The sequence below is a fragment of the Bos taurus genome, chromosome 19 (genome assembly GCF_002263795.3).
Source record: "Bos taurus isolate L1 Dominette 01449 registration number 42190680 breed Hereford chromosome 19, ARS-UCD2.0, whole genome shotgun sequence".
Classification (NCBI taxonomy): domain Eukaryota; kingdom Metazoa; phylum Chordata; class Mammalia; order Artiodactyla; family Bovidae; genus Bos; species Bos taurus.
Window position 1 is genome coordinate 21,540,634 of NC_037346.1, and position 26,372 is coordinate 21,567,005.

Sequence of the window (26,372 nt, forward strand, 5' to 3'; positions counted from 1 at the left end):
TGCTTAAACAGAGGTGTTAAATAAGATCCAGAGTCTTATTGAATATAATACCTGAAATATCCAGAATACAATTTTTAAAATCACTCATTATACCAAGACCCCAGAAAATTTCAACTTGAATGAAAAAAGACAACAGACGCCAACATCAAAATGATACAGACATGGAAATTATCTGACAAGGATATAATAAAAATAGTTCAATGAGCAATTACAAATAATCTTAGAATAAATGATAAAAAGAATCTCTGCAAAGAAAAACTTTCACCAATTAAATAAAAGATATAATAAGGAACCAAATGAAAATTTTTGATCTGAAAAATACAATGATTAAAGCCAAAGAAACCTACGCTAAGACCCACCATAATCAACCTTCTGGAAACTAAAGATACTGAAAAAGTTTTTAAAGGAGAGAGAAGAAATATATTAGTGGAAAAAAATTCAAATAACAGCCAATTTCTCATCAGAAACTGTGGAATCAGGAAGGAATTGGCACATTTTTCAAGTGCTGGGGGAAAAAAGCAATTGTCAGCCCCAGATTCCTAACCTGGCAATGAAATTTTTCAGGAATGAAGGGGAAATCCAGACATCTCAGATGAAGAAAAACTAATAGAATTTGTCTCCAGCTGAACTACTTTTTAACAAATGGCTAAAGGAGGTTCTTGAAACAGAACATGATACAAGGCGGAGGTAGGATGCACAGGTTGGTCTCCGGAAGAAAAGAGCCTCTGGCTCCGAGAAGAGAAAGAGGTGGCTAAAGATACACGTTTGAGAGAAGATGAAGGAAACAGGCAGTTCGGTCTGAGGATGACTTTCTTCTCAGCCTGGGAGATAGCTCCCGCTGCAGCTCCTGCTGCTGCTAAGTCGCTTCAGTCATGTTCGACTCTGTGCGACCCCATAGAGGGCAGCCCACCAGGCTCCTCTATCCCTGGGATTCTCCAGGCAGGAACATTGGAGTGGGTTGCCATTTCCTTCTCCAATGCATGAAAGTGAAAAGTGAAAGTGAAGTCGCTCAGTCGTGTCCGACTCTTCGCGACCCCATGGACCGTAGCCTACCAGGCCCCTCCGTCCATGGGATTTTCCAGCCAAGAGTACTGGAGTGGGTTGCCATGTCCTTCTCCAGGGGAGGTATCGCCTAAAGAGGGGATAAACCCAGCCAGCTCAAGGCGATGATGCTCAAGGGTTTGGGACGCGGAGAGCGAATACAGACACCAAAAAGACAGATGTTCAGGGAGTGTCAGGCGCTAAATCTGAAGCTGTCCATCTCGCTAGTCAAAAGGTGTAATATAATATATTGACCACCAGGTGGCGGTGTCTGTGGAAGCTCACGTATCCCATCGGCCCTGGCGCCCAGCGGAAGAAGGCGTGGACGTGACTCTCTGGCTCCCCTCGCCTCTACTCTCCTATCCCCACTGACGTTGGACAACAAAGATGGCGGCAGGAACGAGCAATTACTGGGAAGGTGAGGGGAGACCTCCTTGTACGACTTGCCAAGGGGCAGAGGGGCTGAGTAAGGACGGGTCTTGGCGGAGGCAGCAGAGGGAAGAGCCTGGCCTCCAGAGCGGCTGAGTTGAGGGGTAGGGCTGGTCTACAGAGAGTCCTCGGGCCTGGGAGTTGTAGAAACCGTACGGTCTGGGGAGGAGGCTGACCTGATCGACAGCGGGACCTGGGGCAGGTGTTGGGCAGAGAAGGCTGAGCCGCGGCCGACAGAAAGAGGGTCTGATTCTCCGGAGGAGAGCTGGGCTGAGGCGGTAGCGGAACTTGGACGGAGGAGTCTGGGGTGTGAACTCTGAGAGGAAACGAGTGTCGAGTCCAGAAGTCTGGAGGAGTCAGCGCCTTAGAGTTGAGGTCGCTGTTGGACAATTGAGTAGGAAAAGAGAAAGGAGGAACTTGTCGGTCCGGTCCATCGAGGGAAGTTGTGTGAGCGGAATGACTCCCTCCTGTCGGGTCCCCTTGGCAGCTTCGGGCTGGGACTTCGGGCTGGGATTGGGTGGCGAGTCGCGTTTTAAGGCAGAGGAAATAACTTTACCCTCTGCTCCGGAGATCGGTTTTGTTAAAAAGAGAAAGTTGAGAGAATCAATGTGAATTGTAATGATTGCATCTGCTATACCTCTTCTACCAAAAAAAAAAAAATCTTGTGACTTGACAAGTACGTTTATTTAATTCCTGAAAATATGATTCGATAAAGTGGTCTCAGGTAAAACTCATTTCTGGACCATGATGATGAACAGAGATCAGAGAAGGCTCACCTTTTTTTTTTTTTTTTTTAATTGTCTCTCTGGTCTTCTGCAAAATATAATGGAAACTACTCTCCGAAACCCCTTTCCTTTTTAACCTATTTAATAACAGAATTGTCACAATCAGCCTCTTGGTCTAAAATACTTCATTCTAAGTTCATGGGTACTTGGCTGTCATACTTTGAATATGCTTTTACTTGATACTTTATACTGCTGCTTCTAAGTCTTGTCAGTAGTGTCCGACTCTGTGCGACCCCATAGACGGCAGCCCACCAGGCTCCCCCGTCCGTGGGATTCTCCAGGCAAGAACACTGGAGTGGGTTGCCATTTCCCTCTCCAATGCAGGAAAGTGAAAAGTGAAAGGGAAGTCGCTCAGTACTAGAGAAGACAATTACTAATTACAGAGAAGTGTGCTAATAGTTTAAAACGTATTAAAATGCTTATTTGAAATGTGTGTGCTAGCTATAAAATATTTTTAAATTATGTAGAGGTGGTTATTGGTATCTTTAGTCATTAGGCTATACTGTTTTGAAGCATCGTGCTATAATAATTATAGCAGCTTATCTTTTTGTTGAGTATACTTGCTTTACAGTGTTGTGTTCGTTGCTCTTGTACAGTGAAGTGCATCAGCTGTGTGGATACATCTATCCCGTCCCTCTTGAACCCCCCCCCCCCCGCCTCTCCCATCCCACCCATCTAGGTCATCACAGAGCAGGAGCTGAGCTCCCTGTGCTGGGGCTCCCTGTTCCCACGAGCTATTTTAGGCATCTCTCTCTCTAGTCACTAAGTCTGTGTCCGACTCTTTGGACCCCATGGATTGTACCTGCCAGGCTCCTCTGTCCATGGGATTCTCCAGGCAAGAATACTGGAGTGGGTTGCCATTTCCTTTTCCAGGGGATCTTCCCAACCCAGGAATCGAACCCAGGTCTGCTGCATTGCAGGCAGATTCTTTACCAACCGAACTATGAGGGAAGCCCAATTTTTTTTTTTAAAGTAGTGTATTTATGTCAAACCTAATCTCCCAGTTCATCCCACCCTTCCCACCTGCCTCTGTGTCCAGCAGGTTTCTTCCCTGTGGCTATAGTTCTGTGCCAGGTGCTTTAAATAATGATTAGTAATGCATAGAAAAACTCTGAAGGTAAAGATTTATAAAGCAAAAAGCTGAGATTTGTAGGTTAAATCGATTGTGAATAAATCTCAGAGCCAGTTCTCAGAGAACTTTAGGCTGAGCTGAGATTGTGACGTTTAGTCTCTGGGAAAATGTACTTCACTGTATTACCTGCATGGCGCTTCCTACATCTGGTTGCTGGTTAGTGTATTGAAATGTGTTTTATATTCTTATTCCTGAAAGATGAGATGTTTATACTATGTGTTCTATATTCCAGTAGTTTTATTTTGACCTCTACTTCATCATGAATGAAAGTACTCATTTCTAGATAAGAGTTACTGGACTGGCTTCTCTCACTCAACTTAGATGCCAAACTATTACATGATGCCAGTTTCTCTCCATGTATGTTTTCTTCTGTTCGCTTCAAACTTATGCTCTTATTTCTGTCATACTTAGAATTGACCTTGTCGGTAGCACATTGTTCATTTACTGTTAAACTCAGCCTCTTCAAATATCTTTCAGTAAGCTTGTCGAAAGATAGTTTTTTAAATCTTTGTCAGTGATTTTTTTCTCTTGAACAATCACTCACTCTGTTGTTAAGAATTTCATAAATTTCATAAGCCTGGTAAAGCTTTGACACTTAAAGAGATAGGATAATCCCTGTCAAAAATAGTGATGGTTTCTTTTTATAAAATTAGCTGGTAAATGGATACAGTGCTGGTCATAAACCATATTCAGTTCCTTTGGTGATTTGTTCTCTTCTGTTTTCCCCTGAGTTACAAAATTTTAGTTAACTGCTGTAGAAATAATTTCAGGGACGTTAGAACAACATTCGTTGTCTAGCTGTCTTTAGGATAAAGCCGAAAATTTGCATTTCCCACTATTTCTCCCCTTTTTGCCTCATCTGAAGTTTAATAAGTGACAGTGTGTTTCCATGGGTAAGTGTTTGGTTCACATCTTCTAGTACTCTAGATGTATGATCGTCTTCATAGTTTGTTTTCTTCAGAAGCTTTGTGTTGTTTATAGGACTTTTTGTGTCTAATTATTTGCTTTTGTAATTTTGTTAAAGATCTCAGGAAACAGGCTCGACAGCTGGAAAATGAACTTGACCTGAAACTAGTTTCCTTCAGTAAACTATGTACAAGTTACAGTCACAGCAGTGCCCGAGATGGAAGACGCGACAGGTATAGGTACTACCAGATTCTCTCTCTTTTGCCTTATAGTTATATAATATTTTTAAAGCATTAAAAAAAATAAAGTAAAATATATCTCTGTAACTTGGTCTGTTGGTGAATTTTTGGTGGTTTTTAAAGTGATTTATAAAAATTATTAATTCATTTTATATGAATTAATGTCAGAGACTGACATTTATTTGGAATCCTTAGACAAAAAGTGTGTTGGTATCAGGAGGGAAATGCTAAGGTTTAAGAATGAGTTCATCAGAAGTAAATTTCTGTTTCATCCCGTATAAGGAAATGTTGCTTTGCCCACGTTGTGTTTCCTATATTTTCTGATTGCTAAATGGATCTGAGGGACTACTCAAATGCAAAGTATACCTACTGCTATTCTGGTGTTTTAGAATTAATCTAATGCAGTGTATATGTCCTCACTGTTAATGATCCAAGCTATTTTAAATTTTGGTTCTTTTTTTTTTTTTTTTGTATTGGGGTATATCTGATTAACAGTGTTATGATGATTTCAGGTGAACAGTAAAGAGACTCAGCCATACATATACATGTATCCATTCTCCCCCAAGCTCCCCTCGCATCATCCAGGCTGCCACATAACATTGAATAGAGTTCTCTGTGCTATTCACTAGGTCCCTGTTGGTTATCCATTTTAAATATAGCAGTGTGTACATGTAATGTTTGTTCTTTTTTGAGAAACTGGTATACTACTCTTTGAACAGATGTAAATGTAGTCTTATCTTTGAATCTCACTTTAGGTCATCCACTTATTTAAAAAAATATTAGGAAATACTTAAGACAGGAAGACAGAAGGAATAATATAATGGATCCCTGTGTGACTATCTCCCACTTTAAGAAATAATCATTATCAGTTCATTTGAAGCCCCTGATGGCATCCCATTTTCTCCCTCCCTATAATCTCCATATGTTTTTACTACGTATATTTGTGTTCCTGAACAATTCATAATGGTTACTTTTTAACTTGCTTTTTTGTTTAACGTTATTTAAAAAAAAAAATTTTATTTATCTTTGGCTGTGCTGGGTCTTCATTGCTGCATAGGCTTTCTCTAGTTGTGGCAAGTTGGGGCTACTCTTCGCTGCAGTGCTGGGGCTTCTCTTGTTGTGGAGCACGGGCTCTCGGGCACTTGAACTTCAGTAGTTGTGGCTCCCAAGCTCTAGAACAGAGACTCAGTAGTTGTGGCACATGGGCTTAGTCGATGTTACTATTGTAATTGTTTGGGGGCACCGCAAACTACACCCTTGTAAGATGGCAGAGTTAATCAATGTGTGTGTTCTGACTCCTCCATGGACAGGTCGTTCTCCCTTTTCTTTCCCTCTCCTCAGGCCTTCCTATGCCTTGAGACACAACAATATTGAAATTAAACCAATTAATAATTCTACAGTGACCTCTAAGTGTTCAAGTGAAAGTGTCTGTCACTTTAAATCAAAAGCTGGAAATGATTTTAAGCTTGGAAAGGAATTCATACTGAAAATCGAGATAGGTCAAAGGCTAGGCTAAACAACCAAGTTCTGAACACAAAGGAAAAGCTCTTGAAAGAAGCTTAATACTGCTGCTCCCGGAAGCACACAAATGATAAGAGAGTGAACAGCCTCACTGCTCATACAGAGAAAGTTTTAGTGGTCTGAACAGATCAAACCAGCCACAGCATTCCCTGAAGCCAGAGCCTAATCCAGAGCAAAGCACTAACTCTGTCCAGTTCTGTGAAGCTGAGAGGGGAAGCTGCAGAAGCTAATCGAGGTTGGTTTGTGAGGTTTAAGGAGAGAAGACATCCCTATAACGTCAGAGAGCAAGGAGAAACCACAAGTGCTGATATATTCATAGAAGTTGTAGCAAGTTATCTAGCGGATCCAGCTAAGGTAATTAATGAAGGTGGTGACATTAACTAGCAGGTTTTCAATATAGATGATACAGCTTTCTATTGAAAGGTGTCATCTAGGCTTTCACAGTTAGAAGTTGATGTCTGAAAGCTTCAAAGGACAGATTTACTCTCTTGTTAGGGGCTAATGCAGCTGATGACTTTAAGTTGAAGCCATTGACCATTAACCATTTCAGAAATCCTAGGGCCCTTAAAGATTGTGCTAGATCTGCTCTGCCAGTGCTCCATAAATTGAACAACAAAGCCTGGATGATAACACATGTGTTTACAACAGAATATTTTAAGCCCACTGATGAAACCTACCCTTCCGAAAAAGATTCCTTTCAAAATATGACTGCACACTGACAATGCACCTTGTTCACCCAGGAGCTCGCATGGAGATGTACAGTGAGGTTGATGTTATTTTCATACCTGTGTTAGTGTCCGTTCTGTAGCCCATGGATCAAGGAGTAATTTCAACTTTCCAGTCTTATTACTGAAGAAATAATAAATAATGGAAGCCGCTATCTATCTATCTTCCTGTCTTAAGTATTTCCTAATATTTTTTTAAATAAGTGGATGGCCTAAAGTGAGGTTCAAAGATAAGACTATATTTACATCTGTTCAAAGAGTAGTATACCAGTTTCTCAAAAAAGAACAAACATTACATGGCTTCCACAGATAGTGCTTCTTCTGATAGGTCTGGACCGAGTCAACTGAAACCCTTCTAGAAAGGATTCACCATTCTAGATGCCATTAAGAGCATTAAGATCACAGGAAGAGGTCAAAATAATGTTACCAGGTATTTGGAAGAAGTTGATTCCAACCCTCATGGATAACTTTGAGGGGATTCAAGACTTCTGTGGAGAAAGTAACTGCGCATGTGGTGGAAATAGCAAGAGAATTAGAAGTTAGAGTTAGAAGTGGAGTCTGAAGCTGTAACTGAACTGCCACAGATGATAAGTTATTTCTTATATATATTTACAGATAGATATAGATACAGATACATGTATACATATGGATATATATGGGCTTCCCCGGTGGTAAAGAACCTGTCTGCCAGTGTAGGAGACATAAGAGATTTGAGTTCAATGCCTGGGTCAGAAAGATCCCCTGGAGGAGGGCATGGCAACCCACTCCAGTATTCTTGCCTGGAGAATCCCATGGACGGAGGACAGACAGGCTATAGTCCATGGGATTGCAAAGAGTCGGACTTGAGTGAAGCAACTTAGCAAGCGCACATGCATGGATATATATGTGTGTGTGTGTCTAAGTTTCTTATAGATAAATGGTTTCTTGAGATAGAATCTACTTCTCCTGGTGAGATGCTATGAAGATCGTTGAAACGACAACAAAGTATTTAGAATATTACATAAACTTAGTTGATAGAGCAGCAGCAGCAATTGAGAGAATTGACTCCAATCTTGAAAGAAGTTCTGCTGTGGGTAAAATGCTGTCAAATAGCATCGCATGCTGTAGAGAAATCGTTCATGAAGAGTCAGTTCAACAATTTCAGTGTTGTCTTATTTTTTAAAATTGCCACAGCCACCCCAGCCTTTACCAGCCACCACCCTAGTCAGTCAGTAGCTATCAGTATCAAGGCAAGACCCTCCATCAGCAAAAAGATTACTCCCTGAAGACTCAGGTGATGGTTAGCATTTTAAAGCCATAAAGTATTTTTAAATTCCAGTGTGTACATTGTTTTTTTTTTTTTTCTTAAGAATAATACTATTGCATACTTAACAGATTACAGTAAAGTGTTAACAACTTTTATGTGCACTGAGAAACAAAAAAATTAGTGTGATTCACTTTATTGAAATGCTTGCTTTATTGTGGTGGTCTGGAACTAAACCCACAGTATCTCTGAGGTATACTTGTACTTTTATGACTCCTTTAAAGGGGGAAACTATTTGAAAACATTCCATCAGAAATTCTACAACAAATTGAGGATGAGTTTGTGGGGTTACTTCACTCTCACTGTCCCTTTTAACAAGAAACCTAGGGCCATGGGGATCCAGTGCATCTTAAAGCATTTGTTGCCCAGATTGAAAGCACGTCATAATGAATAAACTCAGTGATGCCCAGAATTTTTCTTCCAGGAGTTATTTTTTTTACTTTCTGTGTTTTGAGAACTATGTGGTCTGTGAATCACCACATACTTATGAAATGCATTACATTTAACTGAGTCTCAGTATTGTGGAGAGGATATTTTCCCTCATTTCCCTGGACTCATACCTCCCTGAGGTGGTGAATGTAGAGATTGCCTCCTCATTCATTCAGCAAGGATTTTAATGAGCATCTGCCATGTGCCAAGCACTGTTCTAGGTGGTAGGCTTGTATCTGTGAACAAGATAGAGGCAGTTTTCTTCCTGATGGAGCGTACATCATTGGCCCATTGTTCTTTTTCATATATCTGGTAGGGGAGGATCTGCATTAGTAGTGTATAAAGTATTTCCCCTGGGCACATTCTAAGAGATAACCATGGAACCTTGGGTTGACTCTGACACGTAATAAAGAATGAGATATTTTAAGGTGAATGAATTAAAATTTTAAAGAAAAATTTGGACCTAAGCATCCTAAATTGAAAATCCTCCTTATTAGCTACTTTTTGGCTATTTCACTGTTTGTTACTGTTGCTGTAAATGTGTATGTAGAAAAGAGAAAGAGCCAAGGTCAATTTTGCCATTTAAAAAAGAAGTGTTAGTGTTAGTTGCTCGTGTCTGACTCTCTGTGACCTCATGGACTGTAGCCCACCAGGCTCCTCTGTCTCTGGAATTCTCCAGACAAAAATACTGGAATGGGTTGCCATTCCCTTCTCCAGGGCATCTTCCCAACCCAGAGATTGAACCCGGGTCTCCTGCATTGCAGGCAGATTCTTTACCGTCGAGCTACCAGGGAAGCAAACTGACGAAGCAACTGCCCCAGAGCAAGACAAAGTCTTAGTAAGAGTGGAGAACATAGTCATTGTTTGGTATTTATCTGTGTTCAGTGTAAATAAGACCAGTATTGAGCTGCTGCTAAGTTGCTTCAGTTGTATCCGACTCTGTGCGACCCCATAGACAGCAGCACACTAGGCTCCTCTGTCCCTGGGATTCTCCAGGCAAGAACACTGGAGTGGGTTGCCATTTCCTTCTCCAGTCCATGAAAGTGAAAAGTGAAAGTGAAGTCGCTCAGTCATGTCCGACTCCTAGTGACCCCATGGACTGCAGCCTACCAGGCTCCTCCATCCATGGGATTTTCCAGGCAAGAGTACTGGAGTGGGGTGCCATTGCCTTCTCCGAGTATTGAGCTACAGCTGCTTATATGATAATATATACCACTTGGGGACTTAATGAAGGTTAATGGTTTTTCAGAAGAGACAGAAACTTTCAAGACATTTGGTTTTAGAATTTGAATCTGTCAAACATAAGTTTCACTTGTAAAAATTATGTTTGACTTTCCAGACTTTAGAAGACAGTTCAATACATTTTTGCAAAGCAAAACAGAAGTAATTATATAATCTAAGAGGAAATGTAAAAGACTGATATTAAAACTTCCCTGCCAGACGTAGCTATCTTTATTAGACTTGAAGCCAATTCCTGATTATTTAATATTATTTACCCAGTTTGTGGATTGTTTAAATCTCAATTTTATTTCATTTTGGAAAGAGTCATGGAAGGAAGATAGAACTTAGAGGAAAAAATTTAAAGATTATTTCTCACAGATCTAACGTAATCTCTCTAATACATTTATGGCTCCTCTCACATGCTGTATTATGTAGTTCTGCAGTTTTATTTCACATAATTTGTTCCTTCAGATCCAGCATTTAATTAGGCACTGTCATAGCTTAAGTTATTTTAGTTTGGGAAACAGGAAGCAAGCATTTAGAATTTCTTTGCATTATTAAGATTGGGACAGTCGTACATTCAATTTTATTTAATACTGAATTTAATATTCAGGATGTGTGATCTTTACAAGAAAACTTTAATAAAAATTACATTTTTTTATGAAACAAAAAGAATGTCTCAGGGGTTCCACTTGACCTTTTTAAAAATAATTACCTTATCATTTTAAGTATATTTTAAAGGATTAGGTTTAAGTAATAGATTCTCTTTATTTGAACTTGTTTTTAGCTCTGACACAACACCCCTTTTAAATGGATCAAGCCAAGACAGAATGTTTGAAACTATGGCGATTGAGATTGAACAGCTTTTGGCAAGAGTGAGTACCTTCTGTTAAAGGATTATTTTCCTAGTAACTGTACTTGTTAGGTATGGTACCAGATGATATTAATGCAGACATATTTATTGAAATTACCCTTTCATTCAAGATGTGTGCCTCCCCAGGCCACTTGAGTTTTGATAACGGCCATTCCAAGGTCCTATTTTATTAGCCCTTTTGGGTTATTTTGGGGAAATACCAAATCCTTACATGCTGTCTCTTGTTTTTATTTTTTTGCTGTTAGCCAGAAGGGCATATAGGCATTTAATTTGCTTTTATCTCTTTATCGTGCTTTCTGAAATGTTTGTATGGGTTTTCTTTCTTTCCTTTTTTTCTGTTTTAGCTTACAGGAATAAATGATAAAATGGCAGAATACACCAGCAGCGCAGGTGTGCCCTCCTTGAATGCAGCACTGATGCACACGTTACAGCGACACAGAGACATACTGCAGGTAATACATTGGGCTTGAGATTTTTATGTCATCATAAGAGGCTTTTGAGTTTTCTTTACTCCATGAAGAGAACATGTACACATGTATTTAGGAGAACAAAGGGAAAAATCTTCCAAGAGGGTAGATGCTGTGCTATGGAAGTTTGTCCTGTTTTGCTTTTTTTTTTCTTGTTACTATAAAATTCTAAAAATGTTTATTAGCTCTGTCTTTTGCCTGGTAAAACTGAATCATATTCATCAGTCGGTAAGTATGTTACTGCTGTGGGAGATCTTGCTACCCAGCTGAAGCAGTGAAGTAGCCAGTGGTCACACATAAGCAGTCATGATGGTTTCTAGTATACTTTCATCAGGCTTTGAAGATAGCAGGGAAGAGAAGTAATTTGCTATATTTAATGTATTGTTTGAGAAAAATATTAAAAGTATACCAATGAAACAAATAAACTCCTAAAAGATTTTCATGGGAGGGTGCTGAAAATATAGTAGTACAAATAGGAAGGCAAATTTTTTAATACTGAAAAAATCCAGTCATTTCTAATTTTTAAAACTCATGTTAAAAATAGAAATAGAATACTTTATTTACCTAGTACAGAAATGTGTACATCAGATTAAAATCTATCATCTTGCTTAATAATAAAGTAGTAAAAGCTTTCCCATTAAAAAAAAGAAGACAAGGATACCCCATAGTCCCCACAGATATCTATTTAACATTGTGTGGAAGTTGTTTGTAGTTCAATTACACAGTAAAAAGAACAAGATATAAATACTGAAAAGGGGGACGAAAATCTGTATTCTGTACTGGTGATAAGATTATATAGCTAATATAATCAAGAAAACTAAACAAAAATTAGAAAAAAAATTCAATCAGTTGATGACTTGCAAAATTAATATATAAAGCAAGCAGTTTTCTTATACACAAACAATAACCTGTTAGAAAGAACAGTGGAAGAAACTGAAAGTTTTATGTATAATTTAATAAGAATGTATAGGAAGGACTTACATATATAAAGTTCTCCTGAGGAGCATAAAAGATTTCTCTCTAAATCAGCCTATCCATTGAATGTTCCCTGGTAACTCAGTTGGTAAAGAATCCGCCTGCAATGCAGGAGACCTTGGTTCGATTCCTGGGTTGGGAAGATCCGATGGAGAAGGGAAGGCTACACAATCCAGTATTCATGGGCTTCCTTTGTGGTTCAGCTGGTAAAGAATCTGCCTGCAATGCAGGAGACCTGTGTTCGATCTCTGGGTTTGGAAGAGCCCTTGGAGAAGGGAAAGGCTACCCACTCCAGTATTCTGGCTTAGAGAATTCCTTGGACTGTATAGGCATGGGGTCGCAAAGAGTTGGACACAACTCAGAGACTTTAACTTTCATTGAATGTTATCCCAATGGAAATAACAGGGTTTTTCTTGTTTGCTTCATTTTTTTAAAAAATGGCAAAATGCCACCAAAGTTTATTTGAGATTATAGTCATACAAAAATAACCAAGAAGAAAACATGTGAAGATGAAGGTAAGTGGTAAAAGATACCTAGTTCTACCACAGATTAAAACCTGTTAAGAATCTAGAATAATGAAGACCATTTGATTCTGGGAAAAAATTAGATCAATAGAATACAACAGAGTTCATATATAGACCCAAATATGCATGAAAATTTAGTTTCTGAGAAAGGTACTATTTTGAATCAATGGGGAAAAAAGAGATTATAAAATAAATAGAGTTGTTACAACTGGCTAATTTCTGGCAGGGGAGGGGAGGGGGGAAGCACTCAATTTCTATCTCATTCCTCCTATCTAGAGTAAATTCCAAATGGGTCAAAGATTTATATGTAGAAAAAGAAACTATAAAATTTCTTGGTGGTTGAAATTATACATTTCAGGGTAGTAAAGGACTTTCCTGCTGCTGCTGCTGCTGCTGCTGAGTCACTTCAGTCGGGTCCAACTCTGTGCAACCCCACAGACAGCAGCCCACCAGACTCCCCCATCCCTGGGATTCTCCAGGCAAGAACACAGGAGTGGGTTGCCATTTCCTTCTCCAGTGCATGAAAGTGAAAAGTGAAAGTGAAGTCGCTCAGTCGTGTCTGACTCTTAGCGACCCCATGGACTGCAGCCTACCTGGCTCCTCTGTCCATGGGATTTTCCAGGCAAGAGTACTGGAGTGGGGTGCCATTGCCTTCTCCGAAGGACTTTCCTAAGCAAGACCTATTACCAGAAACTTTAACAAGTGATACAGAGATACACTGATAGAAATAAGAAAAAGGGAACCCAATAGAAAAGTGGGAAAAGGACTTAAACTTATTTACAGGAAATGAGTGGCCAAATTCATAAAAAGATGGTCAGCCACATTCTCAAATGAAAAAATGCAAATCAAAATGAGATAAAATTTTTCACCTGTCAGATTAGCAAATACTGAACCATTTGTAACCCATTTATGTCAAGAGTGCAGAAAAATAGACACTCTTCCATTTTCTGGAAATGTAAGTTGTAGCCTTTCTAGAAAGCATTTTAGCACTATCCAAATTTTTGTGTAAGATTGTTTGACCCAGTTATTCTACCAGGCATTTACCCTTTAAATATACCTAGAGAGTACAGTAAAATATATACACAGCTTGTTTATTGAAGCTGTTTTTAACAGCCAGAAAAAGGAAAAAAAAGGTAACTAAATTGTTTATCGTAGGGAATTTATTAAATTACGGTAGTGGTGGCGCTAATGGTAAAGAATCCACCTGCCAACACTGGAGACACAAGAGACCCTAGTTTGATCCCTGGATTGGGAAGATCCCCTGGAGGAGGGTGTGGCAACCCACTCCAGTATTCTTTCCTGGAGAATCCCATGAACAGAGGAGCCTGGCAGGCTACAGTCCATGGGGTAGCAAAGAGTCAGGCACAACTGAAGCAACTTAGCACTTAGCATGCAGTCATAATTTAAAAACTACATATTAAATTTAAAAAAATATAGATTCAGTTTGCTAATAGGGAAAGATTACTTGATATTTTATGAACTTAAAAGATTACAGCAGACTATGAGGTTTTTTTAGCATAAATGAAAGAAATAATAAACTTGTATATGCAAAAACATATTTCCTGAAAGAAACTGAAAGAAAAGGTGCTCTTTTAGTTCATGGTGCCCCACGTGCATGTATTGTTTTTGCTTCTAAAGGATCAATAGGGGCTCTCTGGGAGGTGGGATTATGTTTTTTTTATCTTTTTAATATATTTATCTGAATTTTTAAAAGCAACGAATATTCCTTAATAACTTAAAAATATGGTAGAAAAAAGGAAATATTCTAAAATTATTTTATTCTTTACGATTCTCTTCATTTGATTGGTTTAGAAATAACTTTCTGCAGGAGTTCCAAAATGATGAAATTTGAAAATAAGCCCCATTGGGTACACTAATGAGTAGAAAGAGCTTCCGAATTTTTATCCTAGGCTATTTGAAGTTATTTTATCTGAGGATTATTTTTTCTTTACAATTCTGCCCTGTAAGACAGGGTATGAGAGGATACACAGGATGGTGATCTGATGGCACTATTACCCTCGTGCCAGGCTTCCCAGGTGGCACTCTAGTGGCAGAGAACCTTCCTGCCAGTGGAGGAGATGGAGGAGACCTGGGTTTGATTCCTGGGTCGGGAAGATCCCCTGGAGGAGGGCATTACAACCCACTCCGGTATTCTTGCCTGGAGAATCCCATGGGCAGAGGAGTCTGGCAGGCTGTAGTCCAGTGGGTTGCAAAGAGTTGGACAAGACTGAAATGATTTCACAAACACACGTACATACATACAACTGAAGTGACTACACACACACACACCACACCACACATACATACACCACTACCACCACCCCTCTGGTGCCAAACTGTTTTCATTTGAAAAAGTTGGTCACTCTTTGGGAAACTGATTATAATGGCATTTTTACGTCTTGACAATTAGATTTCTCAAATAGCGGTTTTCTTGACAGAGATTTGTAGTATAACAATACATAACTGGCTCAATAAGGTAAAAGTTTATGTTGAGACTGGATATTAATTTATTGCAGGATTATACACATGAATTCCATAAAACCAAAGCAAACTTTGTGGCAATACGGGAAAGGGAGAATCTCATGGGATCAGTACGAAAGGATATTGAGTAAGTTACCTTTTATATTATTTTGTAGGGTGTTTACTTAGATTGAAAGTGTATCCATGATTAACAACAAATTGAGTAGCAGAACCATGATTTAGATTTCAGGGTTTCTATTTCGCATTTCATCGTTCTTTAAACATTGCTGCTCCAATATGGTCCTAATCTACTTTGCTGGTCTTATCTCCAGCTTACCCTAGTTTTATCATTGACTCTTGCCAACCTTGACTTTCCTGTCTTAATTCAAAGTCCAGTTCAGATGATGTCTTTGTGAGTTTTCCTCTGATTGCCTCCTACCCACCTTGAGCATTATGTTAATAACATCACCAATAACCAAAGGTCTCTGTGTTTTCCTTCCTCATGACCCTTTCTGTCCCTCTACCCTCTCCCTTACCACAACAATTACATACTTAAGTAGCTGTTAGAGTAGCCTTTACTGCCCCAGAATCCTAAATCTGTTTTTTCCAGGTTTTATACAGACTCATAGCTTTATGTCAAATTATTTAAGGACTCCCAGCATTTTTATGCTGCTCTTAATCCATAATTTTTGACTGTGTTCTTTTCCTCCCTCCCTTTACCTCACCTTTAATAATATAGCATTTTATACACAGTTTCGAATTTTTTTTTACAGCTGTTCTTGACTGACAAGGTCAGATCCATTGGGCATCTAATTAAAGCTGCAGTCTTCCCACTTTTAGGCCATCTGTTGAGACCTTTCCTTGTCTCACTTATGGTATTTAGGTTTCATAAGTATGGTACTCATGATTCATGAGCTGTGATGTGTACTGCCATCTTATGAACTGTACATTTCATGTGTACTCTGACAAACATTACCTTGGAGTTCCTTTATTTTGTTGTAACAGTAAGACAGTTTTACAGCACAAACCACTTAATATTCATTCTATTCAAAATTTTTGTCCAAAACTCTAAACCCAGAATTGTCCAGTCATCAGTTATGTTTTTACCTCCAGAAATTATGTTGGAAAATTAATTTTTATTGTTTGTCTCTGTTTTATCTGTTTTTCTTACATTTAGTCATATGTACTTTGTATAACATATAGGAGTAAAGAAAATGAAACATTTTTGCTGTATTTGGAATTTTATATTATTATTAGTTCTCAGGCACATGTAGGTCTTGTCTAGTTTCTTTATAATCTGTATACATGTATATCTTAAAGAATGCATTGAGAACCAGTGTAACAGACAGCCTTTAATGTATAGTCATTTAGCTACCACACAATTTGTGGGAATTGCTAGACTATATTCCAGTGTAATAACTTGTTTTCTTAAAGTTTATCATGAAAGAAACATGTTCATCCATTTGCTAAACTATTTCTTGATTACTGTTAGATAATATGTCAGTTGCAGTAGCAGGTAGAAATGAAAAGATTAACTTGGCCCTTTAGATGCTGGAGGGGAGTAAGCACATATTCAAATTAGTATAATATATGGCAAAATATAGTTAATGAGATGAGATACAGTAGTAATACACTCTGTGGATCACTATTAAATTAGAGAAAGTAATACACTGTGTGGATCATGACAAACTGTGAAAAATTCTTAGAGATGGGACTACCAGACCACCTGACCTGCCTCTTGAGAATTCTGTATGCAAGTCAAGAAGCAACAGTTAGAACTGGACCTGGAACAACAGACTGGTTCCAAATTGGGAAAGGAGTACATCAAGGCTGTATATTGTCTCCCTGCTTATTTAACTTATATGTAAAGTACATCATGAGAAATGCTGGGCTGGAGGAAGCACAAGCTGGAATCAAGACTGCTGGGAGAAATATCAATAACCTCACATATGCAGATGATACCACCCTTATGGTGGAAAGTGAAGGAGAACTAAAGAGCCTCTTAATGAAAGTGAAAGAGGAGAGTGAAAAAGTTGGCTTAAAACTCAACATTCAGAAAACTAAGATCATGGCATCTGGTCCCATCACTTCATGGGAAACAGATGGGGAAACAGTGGAAACAGTGACAGACTTTATTTTGGGGTGCTCCAAAATCACTGCAGATGGTGTCTGCAGCCATGAAATTAAAAGATGCTTGCTTCTTGGAAGAAAAGTTATCACCAACCTAGATAGCATATTAAAAAGCAGAGACATTACTTTGCCAACAAAGATCCGTCCAGTCTAAGGTATGGTTTTTCCTGTGGTCATGTATGGATGTGAGAGTTGGACTGTGAAGAAAGCTGAGCGGTGAAGAATTGATGCTTTTGAACCGTGGTGTTGGAGAAGACTCTTGAGAGTCCCTTGGACTGCAAGGAGATCCAACCAGTCCATCCTAAAGGAAATCGGTCCTGAATATTCTGAAAGGACTGATGCTGAAGCTGAAACTCCAGAACTTTGGCCACTTGATGCAAAGAACTGACTCATTGGAAAAGACCCTGATGTTGGGAAAGATTGAAGGCAGGAAGAGAAGGGAATGACAGAGGATGAGATGGTTGGATGGCTTCACCCACTTAATGAACAGGAGTTTGAGTAAACTCCAAGAGTTGATGATGGACCGGGAGGCCTGGTGTGCTGCAGTCCATGGGGTCGCCAAGAGTTGAACGTGAACTGAACGACTGAATTGAGTGACTAATAGTACTAATAACTGATATATAAGATTTTTTTCCTGCAATTACTGCTTTTTCATATATTATCTCTTTTTTGGCTTCATATAATCATCTGGTCCTATCACTTCATGGCAAATAGATGGGGAAACAGTGGAAACAGTGTCAGACTTTATTTTGGAGGGCTCCAAAATCACTGCAGATGGTGATTGCAGCCATGAAATTAAAAGACGCTTACTCCTTGGAAGGAAAGTTATGACTAACCTAGATAGCATATTCAAAAGCAGAGACATTACTTTGCCAACAAAGGTCCATCTAGTCAAGGCTATGGTTTTTCCAGTAGTCATGTATGGATGTGAGAGTTGGACTGTGAAGAAAGCTGAGTGCTGAAGAATTGATGCTTTTGAACCGTGGTGTTGGAGAAGACTCTTGAGAGTCCCTTGGACTGCAAGGAGATCCAACCAGTCCATTCTAAAGGAGATCAGTCCTGGGTGTTCTTTGGAAGGAATGATGCTAAAGCTGAAACTCCAGTACTTTGGCCACCTCATGCGAAGAGTTGACTCATTGGAAAAGACTCTGATGCTGGGAGGGATTGGGGGCAGGAGGAGAAGGGGACGACAGAGGATGAGATGACTGGATGACATCACCAACTCGATGGACATGAGTTTGAGTGAACTCTGGGAGTTGACAATGGACAGGGAGGCCTGGCATGCTGTGATTCATGGGGTCGCAAAGAGTCCGACACGACTGAACAACTGAACTGAACTGAATCTTTTGATATAGATATAAATTATTAGTCCCACTTTATAAAACTAGGTATTAGGAATCTTGTTTGAGGTTTACTGGTTCATGGACTTCCCAGGTGGCTCAGTGGCAAAGAATCTGCCTGCCAAGCAGTAGACATGGTTTCAATCCCATTCCTGGGTTGGGAAGATCCCCTGGAGAAGGAAATGGCAACCCCCTCCAGTATTCTTGCCTGGGAAATCTCATGGACTGAGGAGCCTGGGTGGGTTCCGTGGGGTCGCAAAAGAGTCGGACATGACTGACCAACTAAACAACATTAGTCTTCCAAGTCCAGTGCGGTACTGGTTATATTGTGCAGCTTTCCCTGGTGTTTTCTTTCCTGCTGCGCTTTGCACATTAGAACCTGCTCTCAGGTCGTGGTTTACTTTAACGGCATGACCCCCTTTTGTCTCACTGCAGTATGTGTGCAGTTACTTGAATTTTTTTGTTGTGGTTCTTGATACTTTGTAAGTAAAGAACTGAAACATGAAAATGTTGGTAGTAATGATACAAAGCATTTTCTTGTAAATTGTAATGAACTCAAGCCAGGATAGAAATCCTGAAGTACTCCACAGTTGGCAGATCTGTAGCTTCCCTTTAGGGAAACATTCCCTTTCAGTGGCTTCCCTACCTCATGTGCTGTGTCGTAATCAATCAGGAGTATTAGTCCCACTTGGGGAAAATAAAGACAAGAGGAAATAATAGAGAAAGAAAGGAAAGGCTCTAAAAGCCCCTGCTTTTCTCATCTTTTACAGTACCCTCCCAAACCTCACTCTGCAAGATGGACGATACAAAGTTTCTTGAAGCCACTGTGTTCTTCCACACCCCATGACACTGCACATGCAATCCTTCCTTCCTGAAATAATCCTCCACTTTTTACAACTGTAAATTATCACTTGTTTTGTAGGGTATCCTTTATGGGTTTTCTCTGCTTAAGAAGGTTTCTGTATTTCTCACAAGCTCTCTAATCTACCTTCTGCCTTATAGTAATGACTACTCTTTTCTTTTGTATATAAATATTATAGTATTTATGTAGTATTATAGTAATAGTTCCTATTACACTGAATTAAAATTAAATAATTTATGTACCTGTCTAAACTGTGAACAACTCATGACTAAGTAGCATGTTTTACTGTTAAAATGTGTGGTACCTAAGAGATGTTGAATAAATATTTGCTGAGTTAATGAATAAACGAATGAATGTATATTCTCTTTTCATGTACTTTAGTGAGTTGGACTTTTTGGCAACTGGTACAAAATACACATTTTTAGAAGTTATCAAATGTATATATAAAATGTAAAAAAGGAAAAGTAAGATTTTTGTCTAAGAATGTTAGATTATTTCGGTGAAAGATAAATTCTTAAACTAGAAAGCCATGCATATTTATCTGTCATAGATGCCATTTTTAAAAGGAGATAAAAAGGATTATACATTTTAGTTGTATATGGAGAGGCTCAATTTGTCCACTTTGGATATTACTGGAGTAATCATTTAATACTTTTTTATAGTGTCTGCCAACAAACGTTCTAAAATTTTCTTTCTTCTAGGTCATATAAAAGTGGGTCTGGAGTAAACAACAGAAGAACTGAACTATTTTTGAAAGAACATGACCACCTTCGAAAGTAGGTATTATTGAATAAATACATACTATGTGGTACATACTTATTAATTTATTTACACATATAGCAGACATTTTGTGCTGTTTATTATACTGAATGCTTTACCAGTGCTAATTCATTTAATTCTTCTAATGAAAGAATTACAACTTTTCTGACCGTAATTAGGAAAGATAGGATGCTATGAAATATATACACAAAAGTCTGCATTCACATTACTTATTTGTTAATGTAATTTGTAATGTATTAGTAACTGTGAGGAGAAGGCAATGGCACTCCACTCCAGTACTCTTGCCTGGAAAATCCCATGGATGGAGGAGCCTGCTAGGCTGCAGTCCATGGGGTTGCTAAGAGTCGGACACGACTGAGCGACTTCACTTTCACTTTTCACTTTCATGCATTGGAGAAGGAAGTGGCAACCCGCTCCAGTGTTCTTGCCTGGAGAATCCCAGGGACGGGGAGCCTGATGGGTTGCCATCTATGGGGTTGCACAGAGTCGGACACTACTGAAGTGACTTAGCAGTAACTGTGAAGTGAAGTTGCTCAGTCATGTCCGACTCTTTGCGACCCCATAGACTCTATCCTACCATAGGCTCTAGCCTACAGGCTTCTCCATCCATGGGATTTTCCAGGCAAGAGTACCGGAGTGGGTTGCCATTTCCTTCTCCTGGGGATCTTCCCAACCCAGGGATCGAACCAGGGTCTCCCACATTGCAGGCAGACGCTTTACCCTCTGAGCCACCAGGGAAGCGGTAACTGTAATATGTCTTTTGTTACCTTAATGCTTGTTTCCTTTAGCAAGTCTATTGCTCTAATACTTTGTCTACTACTGTAGGTTAATAATAATATAGATACTGACTTATATTTGCATGGCCTTATACTACTTATATATGTCAAGAAGCTTTATAAAGGGTAATTAGCCATACATCAAATTCAAAGAAAATATCTTTTCTAAGAACTCAAAATACCTAAAAACTTGGATGAACTGTGTGTATATGTATGTACACACACACACGTACACATATATATAAAAATGAAATATATATTTTTATTTTAAAATAAGCCACCATACTCTATTCCTGCTTCATCTAGTTTTCTTCTGAAATATACTGGTTTCTTTAATTATTTTCTTTGTATTTTATTATAGAACTTAAGGATCAGAAAATTACTTAAACTCTCTGAATTCGGCCTCTAAACACTTGAATAGCTAATAACCATGATAGTTAAATGATATGAATTATGCTTTTGTTGCTGAATGTCATAAATAAGTCATGTCCATATGAGCTTAATGTACTATTCAATTTACTTTTCTTTGAAGATCACCACTTTAAATATGAGCTGTTGAAATCAGAACATGGGAAGATCAAGACCATTTTAGTACAACTCTGGCTACTTCTAGTGTCAGAAAGTTTTTAGTGTTTTTTTCTTAGAATGTTAAATATTACTGATTGGCACAAGGGGGCAGTCTTTCCTAGAGTAGCTTATAGTTACTTATAGCTTTGGTAGTTCTTTTTGTATTTGATAAAGACCACCACAAAAGAATTTTGCATTATATCTGAAAGTATATTAATATATTCTTTGGGTACAAAGTAAGGAATAGGATACTCAAGTAGCACAAAAATAAAGATGAGCTTGCATTAACATTTTTATATTCATCAACCCCAAAATAAGTTAAACAGAAATGCAGTTGTTTACTTTAGGGATTATTTGATGCTGAAAAGAGTTTATCAGTTGTAAATTAATATTCTTTATTTCGGAACACATGGTCATAAATTTTATATGAAAATTTTTACTTTTGCGTTCATTAGTAATTCAAAGAAAACCCTTCCCACTGTCCATTTTACAGGGGGAAAAGTACATTAATTTAGGGTCACACAGCTTAAATGATGTATTTAGGGTTATAAAAAATAGCAGTAAGATTGGCTATTAAAAGGTGTTTTCCATTTTTGTTTCTCAGGTGATTTTATGTAGGATATGTGAAGTGAAGTCGCTCAGTTGTGTCCGACTCTTTATGACCCCATGGACTGTAGCCTACCAGGCTCCTCAGTCCGTGGGATTTTCCAGGCAAGAGTGCTGGAGTGAGTTGCCATTTCCTTCTCCAGAGGATCTTCCCCACCTAGGTCTTGAACCCGGGTCTCCTGCAGTGTAGGCAGACGCTTTACCATCTGAGCCACCAGGGAAGTCCTATGTAGGATATACTTTACATATATTCCTTTCAGCATTCTTGTGAAAAAGTTTATGTGTGCTCATTCTATAAAGAAAGAAACTGAGGCAGGATGAAGTTGAGTGGAGTATGAGCTGATGAACTTGAGGGGAGTTGTTAAGTTACATAATAGATTATTTTGTATTGGTATACAAGGTTTTTCTAGAGATTTCAGAAACAAATTATAAAATGCTTCCTTAATATTTCATATTCTTTATGACTCAGGTTTTTATGATTTCAATCCTTTTATACCATTTATCGAAAGAACAACAAATGGAAACTGTGATTCCTCACGTTTTCTCTTAGTCTTTCTGTTTCTGCTGTAAACAAATTTGTTGACATTAAAAAAAATTTTTTTTACACCAAAATATTTGTTAAAATACTTTGAGGGGAGAAAAGAAGCAAAAACTATCTCCCCATTAAACTTGACTTCCTGTGTATATTGTTTGTAATGAAGACAGTGTGGTATTGGTGAAAGAACAGACAGACAGATCAGTGGAACAGAAGAGAAAGGCCAGAAACAGACACACAAATATAGTCAAATACTCTTTGACTATATTTGTGTAGAGTAGAGGCAGTTCTATGGAGAAGAGACAGTCTTTTGAATAAGTGGTGTGGGAACAACCGGACATTAACATGCAAAAAAATGAATATAGACACTGACCTTATACCTTTCCCCAGAATAACTCATAACAGATCATAGATCTAAATATAAAGTACAAAACTACTAGAAGTTTTACAACACAGGAGAAATTCTAGGTAACATTGGGTTTGGCAATGTATTTTTAGATGTAATGACAAAAATATCATGAACAAAAATGTTAAGATTGAATTCATTAAAATGAAAAACCTCTGCTCTTCCAAAGATGCTGTCAAGATGATGAAGTGGACTGGAAGAACATACTTGTAAAACATATCTGATAAAGGACTGTATCCAAAACACACAAAGAACTCTTAAAACTCAATAGTTTCAGTTCAGTTCAGTCACTCAGTCATGTCCAACTCTTTGCGACCCCATGGACTACAGCACACCTGGTCTCCCTGTCTATCACCAACTCCCGGAGTTTACTCAAACTCCGGTCTATTGAGTCCGTGATGCCATCCAACCATCTCATCCTCTGTTGTCCCCTTCTCCTCCTGCCTTCAATCTTTCCCAACATCAGGGTCTTTTCCAGTGAGTCAGTTCTTCACATCAGGTGGCCAAAGTATTGGAGTTTCAGCTTCAGCGTCAGTCCTTCCAATGAATTTTCAAGACAATTTCCTTTAGGATGGACTGGTTGGATCTCCTTGCAGTCCAAGGGACTCTAAAGAGTCTTCTCCAACACCACAGTTCAAAAGCATCAATTCTTCAGCGCTCAGCTTTCTTTATAGTCCAACTCTCACATCCATACATGACCACTGGAAAAACCATAGCTCTGACTACATGGACCTTTGTTGGCAAAGTAATGTCTATGCTTTTTAATATACTGTCTAGGTTGGTCATAACTTTTCTTCCAAGGAGCAAGCATCTTTTAATTTAATGGCTGAAGTCACCATCTGCAGTGATTCTGGAGTCCCAAAAAATAAAGTTGTCACTGTTTCCCCATCTATTTCCCATGAAGTGATGGGACCAGATGCCATGATCTTAGCTTTCTGAATGTTGAGTTTTAAGCCAACTTTTTCACTCTCCTCTTTCACTTTCATCAAGAGACTCTTTAGTTCCTCTTCACTTTCTGCCATAAGGGTGGTGTCATCTGCATATGTGAGGTTATTGATATTTCTCCCGGCAATCTTGATTCCAGCTTGTGCTTCCTCCAGCCCAGCATTTCTCATGATGTACTCTGCATATAAGTTAAATTAGCAGGTTGACAATATACAGCCTTGATGTACTCCTTTCCCAATTTGGAACCAGTCTGTTGTTCATGTCCAGTTCTAACTGTTGCTTCTTGACCTGCATACAGGTTTTTCAGGAGGCAGGTTACGTGGTCTGGTAGTTCCATCTCTTTCAGAATTTTCCACAGTTTGTGGTGATCCACACAATCAAAGGCTTTGGCATAGTCAATAAAGCAGAAGTAGATGTTTCTCTGGAATTCTCTTGCTTTTTCAGTGATCCAACAGATGTTGGCAATTTGATCTCTGGTTCCTCTGCCTTTTTTAAATACAGCTTGAACATCTGGAAGTTCACAGTTCACGTACTGTTGAAGCCTGGCTTGGAGAATTTTGAGTATTACTTTGCTAGCATGTGAGATGGGTGCAATTGTGTGATGGTTTGAGCATTCTTTGGCATTGCCTTTCTTTGGGATTGGAATGAAAACTGACCTTTTCCAGCTCTGTGGCCACTGCTGAGTTTTCCAAATTTGCTGGCATATTGAGTGCAGTGCTTTCACAGCATCATCTTTTAGGATTTGAAATAGCTCAACTGGAATTCCATCACCTCCACTAGCTCTGTTCTTAGTGATGCTTCCTAAGGCCCACTTGACTTCACATTCCAGGATGTCTGGCCCTAGGTGAGTGTGAGTGATCACACCATTGTAATTATCTGGATCATGAAGATCTTTTTTTACAGTTCTCCTGTGTATTCTTGCCACCTCTTTTTAATATCTTCTGCTTCTGTTAGGTCCATACCATTTCTGTCCTTTATTGAGCCCATCTTTGCATGAAATGTTCCCTTGGTGTCTCTAATTTCCCTGAAGAGATCTCTAGTCTTTCCCATTCTATCGTTTTCCTCTATTCTTTGCATTGATCACTGAGGAAGGCTTTCTTATCTCTCCTTGCTCTTCTTTGAAACTCTGCATTAAAATGGATATATCTTTCCTTTTCTCCTTTGCTTTTCGCTTCTCTTCTTTTCACAGCTATTTGTAAGGCCTCCCCAGACAGCCATTTTGCTTTTTTGCACTTCTTTTTCTTGGGGATGGTCTTGATTCCTGTCTCCTGTACAATGTCATGAACTCCCATCCATAGTTCATCAGGCACTCTATCAGATCTAGTCCTTTTAATCTATTTCTCACTTCCACTATATAGTCATAAGGGATTTGATTTATGTCATACCTGAATGGTCTAGTGGTTTCCCCCACTTTCTTCAATTTAAGTCTGAATTTGGCAATAAGGAGTTCATGATCTGAGCCACAGTCAGCTCCCAGTTTTGTTTTTGCTGATTGTATAGAGCTTCTCCATCTTTGGTTGCAAAGAATATAATCAATCTGATTTTGGTGTTGATCATCTGGTGATGTCCATGTGTAGAATCTTCTCTTGTGTTGTTGGAAGAGGGTGTTTGCTATGACCAGTGTGTTCTCTTGGCAGAACTCTATTAGCCTTTGCCCTGCTTCATTCTGTACTCCAAGGCCAAACTTTTGCATTCCAGTCCCCTACACCTTTTCGGGGTGAGAGTTCTAGAAGGTCTTGTAGATGTTCATAGAACCATTCAACTTAAGCTTCTTCAGCGTTACTGGTCAGGGCATAGACTTGGATTACTGTGATATTGAATGGTTTGCCTTGGAAATGAACAGAGATCATTCTGTCGTTTTTGAGATTGCATCCAAGTACTGCATTTTGGACTCTTCTGTTGACTATGATGGCTACTCCATTTCTTCCAAGGGATTCTTGCCCACAGTAGTAGATATAATGGTCATCTGAGTTAAATTCACCCATTCCAGTCCATCTTAGTTCGTTGATTCCTAGAATGTTGATGTTCTAGGTAACATCATGTGATCATAAAACAAAATTTCTGTGCTAAATAAACCATGAAAAATGCAAGTAAAGGTATTCCTGGGACTTCCCTAACTGTCCAGTGGTTGAGAGTCTGCTTTCCAATACAGGGGATGCAGGTTCAATCTCCTGTAGGGAACTAAGATCCCACACACTGCATAGTGACCAAAAAAAAGAAAGAAGGGAAGACAAAAACAACAAAAAAAGATGTTCCTTGGGCTACCCAGACAAGAAACAAATGTGCCATAATATCAGTGTTAATGGAAGAGTGGTTGCAAATGATTTCTACATTCATCTTTGTTTTTTCGGTATTTTCCAAATGTTATCTGTAATATAAAACTCTGTTAGCACT

At 38.9% G+C, this 26,372-nt stretch overlaps 1 protein-coding gene across 6 annotated transcripts in view; it reads left to right on the top strand.

Annotated features, from left to right (window-relative positions):
• The first annotated feature begins 1,408 nt into the window (after positions 1 to 1,408).
• Positions 1,409 to 26,372, top strand: part of GOSR1 (golgi SNAP receptor complex member 1) — a 37,136-nt gene continuing 12,172 nt past the window's right edge. For 3 of the 6 annotated variants that reach the window (XM_024979924.2, XM_024979920.2, XM_024979922.2), the window contains exons 1-6: positions 1,409 to 1,459; positions 4,412 to 4,526; positions 10,519 to 10,606; positions 10,950 to 11,057; positions 15,088 to 15,179; positions 20,065 to 20,139. In XM_024979924.2, coding sequence (XP_024835692.1) covers positions 1,429 to 1,459; positions 4,412 to 4,526; positions 10,519 to 10,606; positions 10,950 to 11,057; positions 15,088 to 15,179; positions 20,065 to 20,139 — 509 coding nt within the window. In that variant the 5' untranslated portion in view covers positions 1,409 to 1,428. 6 annotated transcript variants of the gene reach the window in all.